The 15,469-nt window shown below is 39.5% G+C and overlaps 1 protein-coding gene across 1 annotated transcript; it reads left to right on the top strand.

Annotated features, from left to right (window-relative positions):
- The first annotated feature begins 3,540 nt into the window (after window positions 1-3,540).
- Window positions 3,541-15,062, top strand: parp10 (poly(ADP-ribose) polymerase family member 10). Its single transcript, XM_084919104.1, has 11 exons — window positions 3,541-3,633; window positions 4,663-4,838; window positions 7,473-7,709; window positions 7,918-8,148; window positions 8,223-9,280; window positions 9,390-9,602; window positions 10,502-10,607; window positions 10,681-11,682; window positions 13,035-13,168; window positions 13,249-13,423; window positions 13,497-15,062. Exons 2-11 carry the CDS (start codon window positions 4,664-4,666, stop codon window positions 13,793-13,795), a joined length of 3,630 nt encoding a protein of 1,209 aa, XP_084775230.1. The 5' UTR covers window positions 3,541-3,633; window position 4,663; the 3' UTR covers window positions 13,796-15,062.
- Window positions 15,063-15,469: the final 407 nt, after the last annotated feature.

The following is a 15,469-nucleotide window of genomic DNA, read 5'->3' as shown; positions in this document are numbered from 1 at the left end:
ACCCAGAAGATATTCAACAGCACGGCTATTCCAGCAGCGTAGCTTTGTGGTTTAAAAAACAGAAGACCATGTGCAAACCTGGTGTGACTGCAGCCCAGGCCAGTCACCCACAGAAAACTACAGAAAATGGGCTCATGATTTTCTGAACCTTTACAGAGTATCAGCAGTGATGCGGCACAGTGACACACATGCTTCAGACAAAAGTATTCAACCCTTCAATATTAAAAAAGATCAGTTTTGCTGTTCTACATATTTGCTAGATTTGTTAATTAGAGTTTACATTAAAAAGTTAAAAATGTAAAAACAACCTCTGTCATGTGACTGACATTTACATGTGTCTTCTGTCTTCATCTTTCCATTGCTCCTTTTGAGGGTCCCATAACATCCTCCTCTGTCACACTGCATGGCCTTCCTCTTTTCCTTCTGCCTGGCAGCTCCATTGCTACATCTTCAACATCCTTTATCCAATTCCACTTCCCTCCTGTGCACATGTCCAAAGCATCTCAGCCTTGCCTCTCTGATTTTATCTAGTGGAGATGTCATTTTACAAGATTCTTGTCAACACACTCATGGCAAGGCATACTATATTAGCAAGAGAATGTGATACACATAAATCTATCTATCTATCTATCTATCTATCTATCTATCTATCTATCTATCTATCTATCTATCTACATATATATATATATATATATATATATATATATATATATATATATATATATATATATATATATATATATATATATATATGTATGTATGTATGTATGTATATATGTATGTATGTATGTATAGTCTGATACAGTTCAAGTTCAGGTCATTGACACAGACTTGTGTGGGAGAGACAGATAATGAGAAGTTGAATTATTCAGTTGTTCAGCTATCTGTAGACTCCCACACAAATACAACTGGAGCTTTTTGCTGAAACGTGTAAAAAGGACAAGAAGGTTAATGATTTGTAAAATATTTCACAAATTCTGAGTAGGCTGAGTGCAAATTACACCAGATGGCCATGAGCTTGTATGTGGATGGGTCTACACAGATTTCACAGAAACATATCAGTCTGCAGCAGCTGAGACAAAGTTAGATGATTCACAGTTTGGCATTTGAAAAGAAATACACGGCATTTAATGTTCCTGATTAATCTTTCTCTTTTTAAGGATGTAATCACAAGCATGGTCGATGGTTGATCAGTCCTAATTGGTGAGACACTATTTACATGAATCCCCTTCACAGTTTGGTCAATAATAACTTTGCTTTTTCCTTCATGACCTGCTACAGCTAAAAGTCATTATTTCTTCTTTCTGCTCAGTACACAGAAAAAATGTTGAATCTGGTGATCCCGACCTTTACATAACCATCAAAACCACAACCACCATACAGATGGAACAGAAGCAGGAAATATGGTAAGAGATCAAGCCCTTCCATAGAGAAATACCAAGCGGCTTGCAAAAGCCAGTCTAACAGAACATGAAAGGACAGCCTCTGATCACAACAACAGCCCCTGAGCACAAGATCTGTAGAGGAAGGAGTCAGTCACAGCTGACAGGATCCAAGCTGCATATTGCACAAGTTGCCCAAGAGATTAGGAAGTCCATAGCAGCAGGATGTGAGTCCCAAGCTGAGACAGCATGCACTTAAAAGTATACCCAAGGGGTCAACCTAGTGACAGTGCTGTATATGGATTAGAAGTCCGCTTAATGTGGTTGAGAACAACAGGGCTAAGTTTGAGGCAGGCAATCAGTTGTCGACCAACTGGTCAGACACAGTGGCAGTTGGTGAGGAGTGGAAGAGTGTTGTGACAGGTGTGGGAGTCTAAGCTGAAACATCTGTAAGAAAGACCGTGTGACAGTAAAGATCAGCTGAAACAGGTCTTAAAGGAACAACTGGTTGGGGCCAAAAAAGACACATTTGTAATTACTGCATTAGCAGCTGTAACACCTGGAACTGGAAGCGCAGCTCCAGCAGATTCTGGCAACATCAGAAGTCTCTGCCCAGAAGATTGCAGTCCTAGCAATAGCGGATATACTCCCAGAAGAATGAAGAAGCCAGCATTTTATGTATTAAGTTAGCACTTAATAAGTGTTAAGCCACAAAACAGCCCTCAATAAATGTTATATGTTACACCCTTTATCTTATTGCTTTGGCAAATGTATGTTCAATTAAACTGAAAGGAGCAGAAATCTAAGACCCAGCTGCTCTACCTGAGCACTCACACTGTAAACCATTGTGACTGAGCAGGATCCAGTTTATACTGTTCAGGGTGTAGCCCTAATCAAATGAGGGCTTTTATATGAGCCATAAAATGCACGTAAGTGCTAAAAAGTCTAATTCTGTCCAACCATTATATAACAGTCGTTTCACAAGTCTGTTAATCACGAGTGATTCAAACGTGCTTATGCACATTCCAGCAATGTTCAGTCACCCCACAATATTAATATACTCCCTTCCAGACCTGTATTCATAATTTTATGTACTGGCAATTGTTCTCAATAAAATATACTTCAGTGGTCACAAATGTAAAGTGTTAAATTTACAGCGGGTAAAATAACTGTTGATCACATCACCAATTTTCTAAGTAAAATTATTTTTAAAAATGCTATCGACGTGAAATTCTCACCAGATGTCGGTAACAACCCATCAACTTTGAGTTTCTTGAAGATGTTTCACCCTATTGGGAGTTGTCCCTTATAAGGGTTGTTGACCCACTATTGATCATCTGCATAATCAAATGAGATTTACATGAGACTCCACCAATTGGTCTTAGAACTCAAGAAGCTTCTTGAATGAGAAGTGAAATGTCTTCAAGAAACTCAAAGAAGTCCAGTCACTTTTCTTTCCAAGTTCCTTAGATTACCATGACCTGGATGACTGAGAACCTTCACAGACGTAACAACCCATCCAATCCACACATGCACAGAAATGAACTATAGAAACTATAGAGGTACATCAATTAAGTTGTATACAGAAGGATACATATGGATTAAAAAGCAGTAACTTATCTATCTATAGACTGTTTGTATTGGCAACATTTAGGAAATGATTGGTATATGGGGATTCTAAATATCACATTATAGCTTGCATCCAAATATAATGTCACATTTGACCTCTGACCTCACTTTTACATTTCACATCTGCCTTTCTTTTAAGTTGGCCCCAAAATGTGTTTCATATTTAAAGAGTATTTAAAGAGTATTGTCAAGAGAAAAAGAATAAGCTGCACAGTTAGTTATAAATATGCTGCAGTACTGCACTAATATTTGTCTTTATTAATAGTTAATGATGTCCCTTTATTTACAAGTTAGTACATATTATCCATGACATACTCCTACATGATGTTTGAGTAATCAAAGTTAACATTTGCAATGATGCCCTTATCTGATTTTTGCTGCACTACAAATCTTCTTAAAAAGAACAAAGAAAACCAAATGAATGTATACCAAACTCCATACTATTCCCTTAAAACTAAATACTGCCCGAAGTAAGCTGTCAACTCTCACAAAGTTGCGTTGGCCCTTTAACACGTAGAGCTGATGACGCCACCCGACGTTCAACAAGCAGCACAACAAGGAAGTCTTCAGAGTCCACAGTTCAACTCTTTTAGCTTTGAGAGCAAATGTTGTCGTAGAACAGGTAAGCAGAGCTAAAAGCTGTGTGAAAACATAACAGTTTATTCTGTCGCCGGCATAAATAGCTTTTGCGACTAACAATAGCTTCAGTGACTGAACATGGCAGCTGTAGCCGCTAGTTTCACTTTCCAGTTAGCAAAATGACAGCGTGCTGTACATGAACTTTAGGTTAACTACGCAGTAAAAAAAAAAGTGGGCTGTGACGCTTATTGTCAGACTAAGGAATATGTTCTGTGTAGCTAATTAAAAACAGCAGCACGGTATTTTGTTCCTTAAAATTATGTAAAGGCCGGGCTTCCTGTAAGGTAGCTACGAGCAGTGCTATGTAGGCCATAATCACTGACACGACAGGCTCATACTCGATAGCAGCTATCGCATTTTAAACACAAATTCACCACTTTAAAGCTGTCTCTGCTCATAACTGTCAAGCTAAACTATGACTAATCTCTAACTATCTGTCAAAGTAAGCTATATAATTATAATTTAAAGAAAAAGTAGCAACTACAGATTCCTTTATAACTGCAGGCTTGCCTCCTCCTGATTTCCTCGTTTCGCCTTTTCTTCCATGTTTACAGGTTTAAAAGTTACAGTTTAAAACTTTATTAACACGTTATTGCAAAACAGACACCGTGACATGTGTCGATAATAGCTGCTTCATATGCCACTTGTAATAGACAGACGTGAAACTTTATGCTCTTTTGTGTACATCCCAGTACTGTACTTGTTTACCTGCATGGTGGGGCCATGTGTGCAGCTGTACTACTGCAGTAACTGTCACAGCTGTACTTTGTTATTAATATTGTTGCCGTATATAATATTGTGTAGTTGTCCTTGATATTTGATTCTTCCATTATTGTTTGATTTGTGTTAATGTCATAAAGCAGTACCATAACATAATTCCATCATTTTGGAGCATTTCTGAAGACAAAGTCAATATGAAATATGAAGTCCTCACAGTTGAAAAGCTGGAACAAGCAAAGCTTTGGCATTGTTTTGACAGACAAATAAAACATGATTCTCTATTTTTGTTTAGGATGCCTGGTGAAAGAGTGGAGGAGAGGACGTTGGAGGTGTCGGAGGTGCCTGAAGGAGTGGATGAGGAGCTTCTGTCTTTATATTTTGAGAACAAGCGGCGCTCTGGTGGAGGTCCACTTGTATCTGTGGTGAAGGATGGCGACCGCGCCATAGTCGTGTTTGAAGATGCAGCAGGCAAGTCACTGTGAACAGACAGTCATTTGTTTCTTGTCTTTTTTTCCAAATTTCTTACATAAAGGATTTTTTCACCTATAGTCCCCTTAAAAAGGACCAAACTTAGTCCAAAGTGGGCTAAGAGAAAAGGGACTTTCCCTTCATATTTTGAGTGATTTGAAAACAAGAGTTTTATTTCTGATCTTTCAGACTTTTACTGCTTCGGATTATAGATTAGATTAAAGCTTTAGATTAATTAGCTGTGGTTAATCTAATTCATAATTTTAAAAAACGGGCAATTACTTTTTCACAAAGGAGCAGGTAGGTTTAGATAACTTTTCTGAATTAATCAATGAAATCATCATTTAAAAACTGTGTTTTGTACTTACTCAGTTTATCTTTATCTAATATTAAAATTTGTTCAATCATCTGAATCATAAAAGTGTGACAAAACACTAGGAAATGAGGAAAGGGGGCAAACACATTTTCAAACCACTGTATACTCAGAGCTACTTAGGCAGCAGAGGAAATAACTAGTAGATTAAGCTATACTGAACATAATGACTTAATACAGTTCTGCTTTGTAATCATTAGTACCAGTTGGATACAAAACAGTTCATAATGAGCTCCATATCAACAGCAAAATCCTGCTACTACAACTATGTTAGTAGTAATACAATCCCGATTCCAAAACAGTGGAGGTGAATGAATGCTATGATCTGCAAATCTGATCATATTTTATTCACAGAAGAACACAGAAAACATATCAAATGTTTGAACTGAGAAAATGTACTTTTTTAAAGAAAATTATAGGCGAATCAAGGGAGTTCTGGAAAAAAAAGGGACCACAGCAACACATCTCAAAAAAGCCAGGACATGTTACAGTGTAGGATTTCCTCTTCTTTTAACAAAGTTTAAAACAAAGGCTGTAAGAACATTTTGGACTTAATTAGGTTTATTTGCAGTGACATGATTGTATTTCAAAAGAGAGGCAGTTTCTCAGAAGCAACGATATGCAGAGGTTCACCAGTCTGCAAAAAACTGCTTCTACAAATTGTGGTTTAATTGTAATCCACAGTTTGTAAAATTGCAATATCTAATCACCTTATTCACATAGTATCATTAAAAGAAGGCCATCCAAGATTGATTTTCTCACATATTTCAGAAAAATCAATCTTGGATGTCTGTGATCTTCAGGCCCTCGTTCAGCACTGCATTAAAAACAGGCATGAGTCTGTCATGGGAATCCCCCCATGGTCTCTTTCAGGGATTCCAGAAGTCACCATCTTCTCGTGGCCAAAGGTCATATAAAATCGACTGAGAGAAAACTGTCCTGTGGTCAGATGAATCACGCTTTGAAATACATTTTAGAAAACACAGATGCTTCCTCCAGAGAGAGACCATCAGAATCTTTATCTGTGCCCCGTTAAAAGGCTGCGTCTCTGATGGTGTGGGGATGCATCATACCCACGGGTTTGCAGCTGAAAGTTATGTAGAGATTTCACATCTATTATTTCATTTAGACGTCTTTTTCAGGGGAGGCCTTTATAATTTCACTAAGATAACAGCAGCATGGCTTTGTGCTGAACTGGCCTGCCTGCTGTCCTGACCTTTCACCTTCTTAAAGCATTTGGAGCATCATGAAACAAAACAACTGTGACATAGCTGTTAGCTGCTAAAATCCTATATCAGATAAGAGTGGGAGAACAATCCTCTCCCCAAAGTCCAACTGCTGAGGCATGTTGCTGACATCAAATTCAAAATCAGGCGATATTTTTCTTTAAATTGTACATTTTCTGTGTGTGAACAACACAGAGCTGAGCTGATTATTTGTATTAATTAACGATAGATATTTCTTTTCACTCAATTCAAAACTTCACCTTGGACCCCAAACAGGCTCGAGCTGTCCACGTATCACTGTGCTGGCCGTTGGCTTTCCTCTGCAGTGCCATTTTTAGGTTGGCACAGAACACAGCATATTGTCCAGAGCATGTATTCACAGACTTGAACTGCTGCCTTAGAAATATTCTATCATGGAGTGCAAGCTTAGAAGTGATTTAGATTGTGTGGTCACTCTTCCTTATAAAAAATTGGTACAGACCTGTCTCAGCACTGCTGCACTACGGTCTTTTTCCCTTTGCTAAATGTCCGAGTACTGTGATGATCGCTTGGGTAGAAATGTGAGTAAATCTCTAATCAGTTCGACCACAAATATTATCCCCGTTTCATTAACTCACTATTATTAGGTGCTATATTTCTCTGCCCTATTTGTAGTCTAATTTCTGTAAGTACCAATAAACTTAGGTAATATATCTGTGTAGAAACAACTTAAGCATGCAGTGCAGCACCACTGTCAACACTTAAATAGTCTCCCAGAGTTAGGATGGAGAGAATCATCTTAATGCTGTGTAAGACAAAATGTCATCCTGCAAATTTGTTAAAGACTCGGTTAAAAAACGCTGGCCTGTATAATGACCTGTGATAACCTGACTGTTTAAAAACTTGTAAACATTTCTTTTTATAGTAAGAAGCACTTGAGTAGAACCAAAACCTTGTTGTGTTCAAAAGAACATTTTAATTTTAGACAACAGATATAGACGGTGCCGAATATTTACTGTATACTAATTCTTTTCTTTCCGCTCCACACATTTTTAGTCGCAGCCCAAGTGCTGTCTAAAGGGCACCACGTTCTGCATAATGCTGAGCTGAGTGTGAGAAAGCCTGCCTCAAAGGACCCGCGCAAACTCCTGCTGCGGGGGATCAACCCCAACACCGACACAGAGATGATAGAGCTCTACGTGGAGAACACAATGGGACAGGAAGACTACAACCTGTATCCCTCACCGGGGAGAGATTTGATCCTCATTCAATTCCACGAACCGCTCGCAACAGGTCGACTGAATGCATATCTTTAATTTTTCTTAAAAACAAAGAGTTGATTTAGACCTTCGTGGTCTCCAGATAGTAAATCTTAATGACTTTGGTCCATGGATTCTTCCTGTTTTTGTAGTAGCAGGCCGCTTGTGAAATAATTCAAATTCTACATGATGGATTGGTGCAGTGTAGTGGTCCTGACTGAAATATGTTGTTCATATTACAGATTTCCAAACACTTAGCACACAAATCTCTAAGAGGACACTTGATGGGGCTCAAGTAACCGTGGAACAGGTTGAACAACCCGACTCAATCTTAGTGGAGAATCTGCACCCTGGAACCACTCCGGACCATGTCACTTTGTACTTTGAGAGCAGTCGCGGCGGGAACCAGGACGTAAAGGAGGTCATCGTGCTGTCAGAGAGTACAGCAAAGGTGTCCTTCTGTAACTATGAATGTAAGTTTTACACACTGTAACCTTTAAAACTTGTGTGCTTTGTTTTCTGAAAATGTTTGTTTTTCCTTGAACAGCTGTGGATGCTGTCCTGGCTCTCATACACAAACTTGAGGGTGCTGAGCTCTCAGTGAAGCCCTACTTCGATTTTCTTGTACCTGTAGAAAGTAAAACATTGCAAGAAGTTGAGACAAGCCAAGACACAACTGAGAACTCTGAGGAGGTGAATGATATTGAGATGCAGACGAGTCCTCCCACGGCAGCCAGTTCCAGCAATCACCCCCCAAGTGAAATGGCTTTGGAGCCCGTTGCTGCTCCACCTCCTCTACCAACAAAGGTAGAGGAGGTGGAGGTAGAGGAGGTGAAAGAAGAGGAGGCAGAGGAAGTCATGGAGGATCAAAGTGATGATTCAGATACAATAACATGTCATATTGCTCTCACAGACCCAGGGAAACATGCTTTGTTTCAGCATAGTACCATTCAAAGGGACATCAAGAACACGAACCCGAATGTTATTATCCAAACTAAAGACGATGGTGTTTACATTGAAGGACCTGATAGAGCACAGGCAGAGCAGGTTAAACAAACCATCATGGACTTTCTCTGTAACATAGCAGAGGCTCATTTCACCCTTGAGCTGGAAAAGGCTCAATTTCTTGCCAGAAAAGATGTAAAGGAACGGCTTCTACAAGCCATGACACAAAGTGGCTCCTCTACTCTGTACACCGTATCAGACTCTAATATTACCGTAACGTCTCTAACCCAGGACTCAGCTAAAAAGGCGTGCAGCTTTTTAAAATCCCAAGTGTGTTACTTCAGCATGCCGGTGGACCAGGAAAATGAGTGCATGCTGTATTGCAGAGAGTGGTCAGAGTTCCTGCAGACTCTGAGTTTCTGCTCTGTAAAGGTGTCAGAACGAGGAGGGAATATTGATGTTTGGACTCTGACGGGGATGGAGAATGAGAAGCAGGCTGCCATCATGCAGTTTCTGACTACACCCATTGAAAGGGAGACGGTCATCTCTATGGAGCCGGGCATGCTGAAGTACATTCAGATCCACTGTCATCAGCTCTTGGCTGACATGGACCAAGTGTCTATTTTTCCACTAGAGGCCGAGGATAATTGTGGCTTAAAGGTGTGTATCAGAATTGCATGTAAAGGCATCATGACTGTAGCGGTGTAAACGTCATTAAATTCAGAGTGTTTATAAATTATATTTTTACATGTGTGGATGTACCTGACAGATCCACGGCCACGTTGTTGCTTGCCAAATGGCAGAGGAGGTGCTGCAAGGTGTAGTTTCTTCAATCTGCACTAGAACCATCACAGTAAACACTCCAGGAGTGGCCCGGTTTTTAGGTGAAAAGGAGTGTCAGAGTATTCTGAATGAGATGGAGGCAAAGTTTTGTGTCTACATCAGCCCCAAATATGTGCCCTGGAAGCCCCTGCCTCACCAGGTAATGATGGAAGAAATTAAGCTTGTTTCTGTAATCTTATGTGTTTTTCTGTGCTTTTAAAGTAAACTGCTTCCTCTTATCTTGACAGATTTGTAGGTGGTTGTTTCTGATTTTTATACCTCAAGGCTTGACTTTATTTTTAGTAGTAGTAGTCGTCGTTTCCCACATTGCTGGAATAATGTTCAAGTTATGCAAAAATATACAGAATAGGACAACACTGAATAGGTAGTGTATAAGACTAAGTCAACCATGGAACATGAAATCCAAATGACAGAAAATGTAACCAATATGAGGTGAGCAGAGATCTATAAAATAATGAAACAGAATAAGAGTAAATCAACAAAAGATTTAAAATATAAGACGTCTGCAAATAGAAATGATTAATTAATAAAAGTAAGAAAATGTTGACAGTGGATGCATAATCTGTTTTTGCAGCTGATCCATGGAGGGCTTACAATACAAATAAAATCTGTTCAGTGTTTTGCTGGCAGGCTGTTCAGTTCTACCAGACCAGAAGTGATGTGTTGTCGTTCTTTACAGCTTTTAAAAAAGGCTGAAAATAAGCAGCCCTATATCCTGTGAGTTACAATAGTCCAGCTGAGAATGATAAATAGATGTAAGCAGGTTTAAATCCAGTAAATCTTTGGGAGATAAAAAAAATTTAATGATAGCTCTTGGCTGGTAAAAGCTGCCCTTCACAACAGATCAACCCATAGAATTTGAAGATATATTTAAGATTTTAAGATTGTTTAACGCTTGCTCTGGAATTTTTAACTAAAATGTCCAGATATACAAAACTACTCATATAGTGTGTTGTCTTACTAAGGATGTCTTTTGAAGTTGTAAGTCATTTAACATTAAGTTGGAACTAAATCATGCAAATGTTTTATTTATTCCAGGACATCTTTGAAGCTGCGTGGCAGATGATGTTTCACAAAAACTTCCCAAAAATGTCTGCGCAGGAGTTGAAGTCAGATTCAATGCAAATTGATGCTTCAAATGGAGGTAGCATCTTTGGTTTCTTTGCAGGTATCTGTCAGTTCTATGCAGCTTAAACTGTGCATTTAACTCTTTGCAGGTCTTTTAGAGGAGGCGAAGAAAATCGTCTCGGCTATTGATGAGAGACTGGTGCACAGTGTGCCCACTTCAGACCAGCAGGAAAACATGGATAACGTAGACCTGTACACGGCATCAGATGACCCAAGCAGCCTGATGGACCAGGAGTCCGATGTGACAGCTGTTGACTCAGATCAGAACACTGCAAGCGGCTTATTCTTCAATAATGGAGCTCTGGGCCATTCTAGCAATCTGGAGGAAGAGGCCCAGCTGTCTTTAGCTATCCAGTACTCCATGGAGTCGAGCCACTGGACCCCGGAGGACGAAGAGGAGCAGCTGCAGAAAGCCTTGGAGTTGTCCAGGAATATGAGCCAAAAAGAAAGCTCTTCTAATGGGGCTGATAAGACACCCCAGGTGCACCAGCCAAAGAAGGCTAATATCAATATTCCCCTGAAAGATGCAATCGAAGCAGCCAACACCATCCAGTTATTTGTGTTTGCAGGCTATAACTGTGACTTGATTCGGGTGGACATAGCCTTTGGTAAGAAGGTGAGCCAGAGACAGGTTGAGGAGAAAATAGAGCACAGGAACTTGAGGAATATGTCAGAGTACTACAAGACATGTCTGGACGTTATCAAGAGGAAACATGCAGTTGAGATCCAGATTCAAGGGACCATAATCACCGTATCTGGTTTCAAAGACTTTGTGATGGGAGCTGTTTGTGATGTTAAGCTGCTTCTGGAGAAAATCTCCAATTCTGTACCAGAACGGGAAATCCTGAATACTGTGCAGTGGTTGCGGCACGACCCAATCTCCTCCGTCACTGCTCCTTATTCTCCCGAAGCCACAGTGTTCATTGAGAATGCCTTTAGAAAGAAGCTGAAGAAGGTTGACATCTTGCTAGACAATCAGCCGCACACAATCAACTTTGAGAAGATGCAAGAACACAACATTGCTTCGGGGAAATCAGCGCAGATCTCCAGGAAGTTGCTCGAATTAGACGATTTAGGTGACAGTGTACCAGGTAAAGTGGGATTTATTAATGATGCTGCGTGTGGGGCCGTGAAAGAGACAAAATCCAGAAAATGATTAGCAAGTCAAAAATGTCATCAGCTATCTTATGCTATATCACACAACAGGCCACATGATTTTTCATATAACTTCATTAAAGGTGCTGCAGTAGCACAAATATTGTGTGAGGTCAGGTTCAGTGACTCCAGTTAGCTGAGGTTAAGCCCAGCAAACAGCTATTGGCACATCAACACACCAATAATTGAAGCTTTAACAGTATCCAAATGGACAGTTTTATAACAACTGTCCATTTGGATACTATAGAGACAGAACTTTTTAACACAGCAGTGTTAGAGATTTATCTGCTTTTGCAGCCAGACTCATTTTTGGCCATTAGAGGAATGTTGACTTCGGTTTTTAGCCCTTGAAGTTGTCTGTGAGGAATATTAGGTGTATTTGTAGTTAGCTCCGCTGTGTTTTTTCAGATTAGCACACAGTCAGAGGTATTATCATTGTGTACCTGCATGCACCATTCTTAAAGCCTGAAATAAACTATTAAAACATAAAACAAAGTAAAGTATGTAATAAAGAAAGACATTTTCATATCAACAGCTGAGTGGGGAGACTTAGGGAAATGTATATAATTGTAACTACTTATTACGTCCACCAAGGTAAACAGCATAGCACGAAAACTTAAGAATGAATTCTGATAAAACTTTGTATGGGTGTAGAGTGGGGTCATGTTAGCAATCTGTTAAAATTAGGCTTATATCCACCAAGGTCTTCAAGGTCAACTTCATGATTTATTAGTCAGAAATAAACTAAAAGCCTTAAGACTTAGAAGTTATTATTCTTATAAACGTGGTGTGTATTTTCAACATTGTCACTAGATTAATCCGAAGGTCAAAATGATAATAATGCTGTATAGAGCTATTTAAAACAATGGTTCTTATTGCTGCTGTTTATATTGACAGCATATGGGCACGTAGGGAATGATATATGGGGATTCTAAATATCACATTACTTTGGACCTCTGACCTTATCTTCAAAGTCATGAAAGCTCAAACATTCAAAAAACAATCTCATTTTTAAAGCTCTGCTTAAAATTGTCCTGTCTTTGTTTGTGGTACAATTAAAAAAGAACAAAGAAAACAATAAATATATACAAAATAAACTGATCCCTTCATAGTAAAATACTGCCAAAGAGAGCGAGCTGCCTTGGAGGAGGCTTGCACTTCTTGTCATTGATGTATGTTAGTTAGTTTTTCCACTTGCATCAGTTTTGCAGCTCCCTGTTTATTTTATTAAAGAATACGAATCATTTAAAAAACTGAAATAATGCTTACTAAATCATTTGTTTAACAGAAGACGACTACTCCGTGCTATCAAACTTCCCTGAAGCAACCAAAGTGGACGAGGAATCTGATGAATTCCAGAACGTGGTGAAGCAATTCTACGAGACCATTCAGGAATACCACAGCAAAATCCGAATCATACAGGTGAAACGATGAGCTCTGTCTTTTTTGCAGCAGCTGACTGGCTTTAGTGATGACTACAGTCATTTTTGTTTGGTTTGCAGGTTGAGAAGCTCATGAACAAGCTGTTGTACAATCAGTACAAGCTTAAGAAGGCCAGCGTATTGCAGCGCGCCACCTACCCGCAGATCGAGCGCACCCTGTACCACGGCACGAGCGAGAGCAGCGTCAAGGAGATATGCGTCCATGGCTTCAACAGAAGCTTCTGTGGAAAGAATGGTACGCTGGCTTTCTTTGTCTTCTTTACATCAGGTTTTGTCACATCTTCTGATGTTCTGGTTTCTCCACGCAGCCACCGTCTACGGTCAGGGGGTCTATTTTGCTGTGAACTCGGCTCTATCTGTCCAGGATCAGTATTCCCCCCCAAACGCAGATGGATACAAGTTTATTTTTGTGTCCAAAGTTCTAACGGGAGACTACACCAAAGGCTGCCATTCGATAAAGACGGCCCCGCTGAAGGAGACAGGAGATATCCCCCTCAGATACGACAGCGTGACTGATAACGTTACCAAGCCGTCTATGTTTGTCATTTTCAATGACACACAAGCTTTTCCAGAATATCTCATCACATGCCAGAGAATCCACCGCTGAGGAGAATGGATTAGACGCCGGCGATGAAATTTAGAGAGAGCAGACTGCTGATGCTTTAATGTTTCTGCCTTCAGTTTAAAAAAGCAATTTTGGTTTATAAAGGGCTAAGGTGTAATCATTTGATCAGCCGTGATCAAACCCATGAAGTGCTTCTCTGTTGATCGTTTCCCCTCTTTGATTTCCTCACTATGTTGTAATGTTATTAAAAGGAATCAAGCGACTGAACCCAACAAGCCAGTTTTCATTCAGTAACCTTAAACATGCCCTTTCAGCACATATACAGCTCATTGTGCCGTGGCTTTACATAGACAGCACTTATTGCGTGACATTTGACTTGTAATAGTCGATTTGGTTCTCACTGCCATCACTCCCACACTCCAGTTAATATTAGCCTGGCTTTTCCTCTGTTAATGTCATTGTATTCCTATAAGTGGAAGACAAGTTTTTGCTGACAGTACAACATGCACCCCTGTCTGCCTGCTTCTATCAGTATGAGGTTATTGTGAATGAGTCACATCTGATAGTACAAGAATATGACCCCTATTTAGTTTTACGTTTGGGTTAAGTTATTTGAGTTTCTCCCTAAAGTTTTTTTTTCTTTCTTTTGGCTGTGCAAGAATAAAACTTAAGTGTGGTTAAAATAAGAGCAAAAGAAAGAAAAGTAGAGGTGTGTGGTCCACTGCTCTACAGCTGGACGCCAGTGATCTTCACCTACAGGTGGGCTTGGGTTGAAAACACTTATTCTTTGTCAAATTAAAGATAAATCTGTCTTGTTTTGAGTCTCGTGATCTATGTTCTGTCTTAAAAATTTAAAGCCGTATATCCATCACAGCTGTTGCACACGTCACAGACTGTGTGCTGTTGTTTTTCTGAACCAAAATGATCTGTGAGCTCCAGTATGTGTGTTGCACAACATGTGATAGTTCTTGATTGTCTTCTCTCTACTTCTGCTGATCCTTGTTTAATGAAGTGAGCACAGACAGCTTGATTTTAATTACAGTGCCTTCATTTTTCCAAGTGCTCTCATAAGAAGTCCATCCATTCATCCATTCTCTTCTGCTTATCCTTATCTGATCAAGTCTTGGATTTTAATTAAATCCTGGAAAGTTTTGGCCCTGGGTTTTTGCTGTGTTTAATTTAGATAGACTTACAGTTACTACAAAAGTCTTTTGTTTTTAGCATCATGTTTGTTGTTTTTAATGAAGAATATTTAGTTTTAAGAGAACTCCACTTCATTTTTACGAAAAATAAAACTTTAAATGAGAAAGCGTTTGATGGTCGTTTTTTACCCTATTTGTAGATCTTAGACCACTGTTGACCTATAACAAACAGATCTGTAGTATCTGCACACATGTTGTCCAGAATGTGCTGATCTTATAACTTTACATGACACATGATGAATGAAAAAGACGCTAAATGTATTTCGGAGTTGGTTGTTGTAGCACACCTCATGCTGTAACAGCACACCTGAGGAGAAAGTTGTGTGGAGTCCGGCGATATTTAAAAAAAAAAAAAAAAGTTGCTTACTGTTTACAGTATAATCCAAATCATTGAATTTAGGTCTTCCGTGGCCACAGGTGTATAAAATCAAGCACCTAGACATGCGCACGGCTTTGATTTGTGAAGGAATGGGTCCGTTTCAGGAGCTCAGTGAATACCAGCATGGTACCGTGA

The sequence above is a fragment of the Perissodus microlepis genome, chromosome 22 (genome assembly GCF_051167445.1).
Source record: "Perissodus microlepis isolate ML-2025 ecotype Zambia chromosome 22, ASM5116744v1, whole genome shotgun sequence".
Lineage (NCBI taxonomy): Eukaryota > Metazoa > Chordata > Actinopteri > Cichliformes > Cichlidae > Perissodus > Perissodus microlepis.
This window is presented reverse-complemented; position numbering and strand designations above follow the sequence as displayed.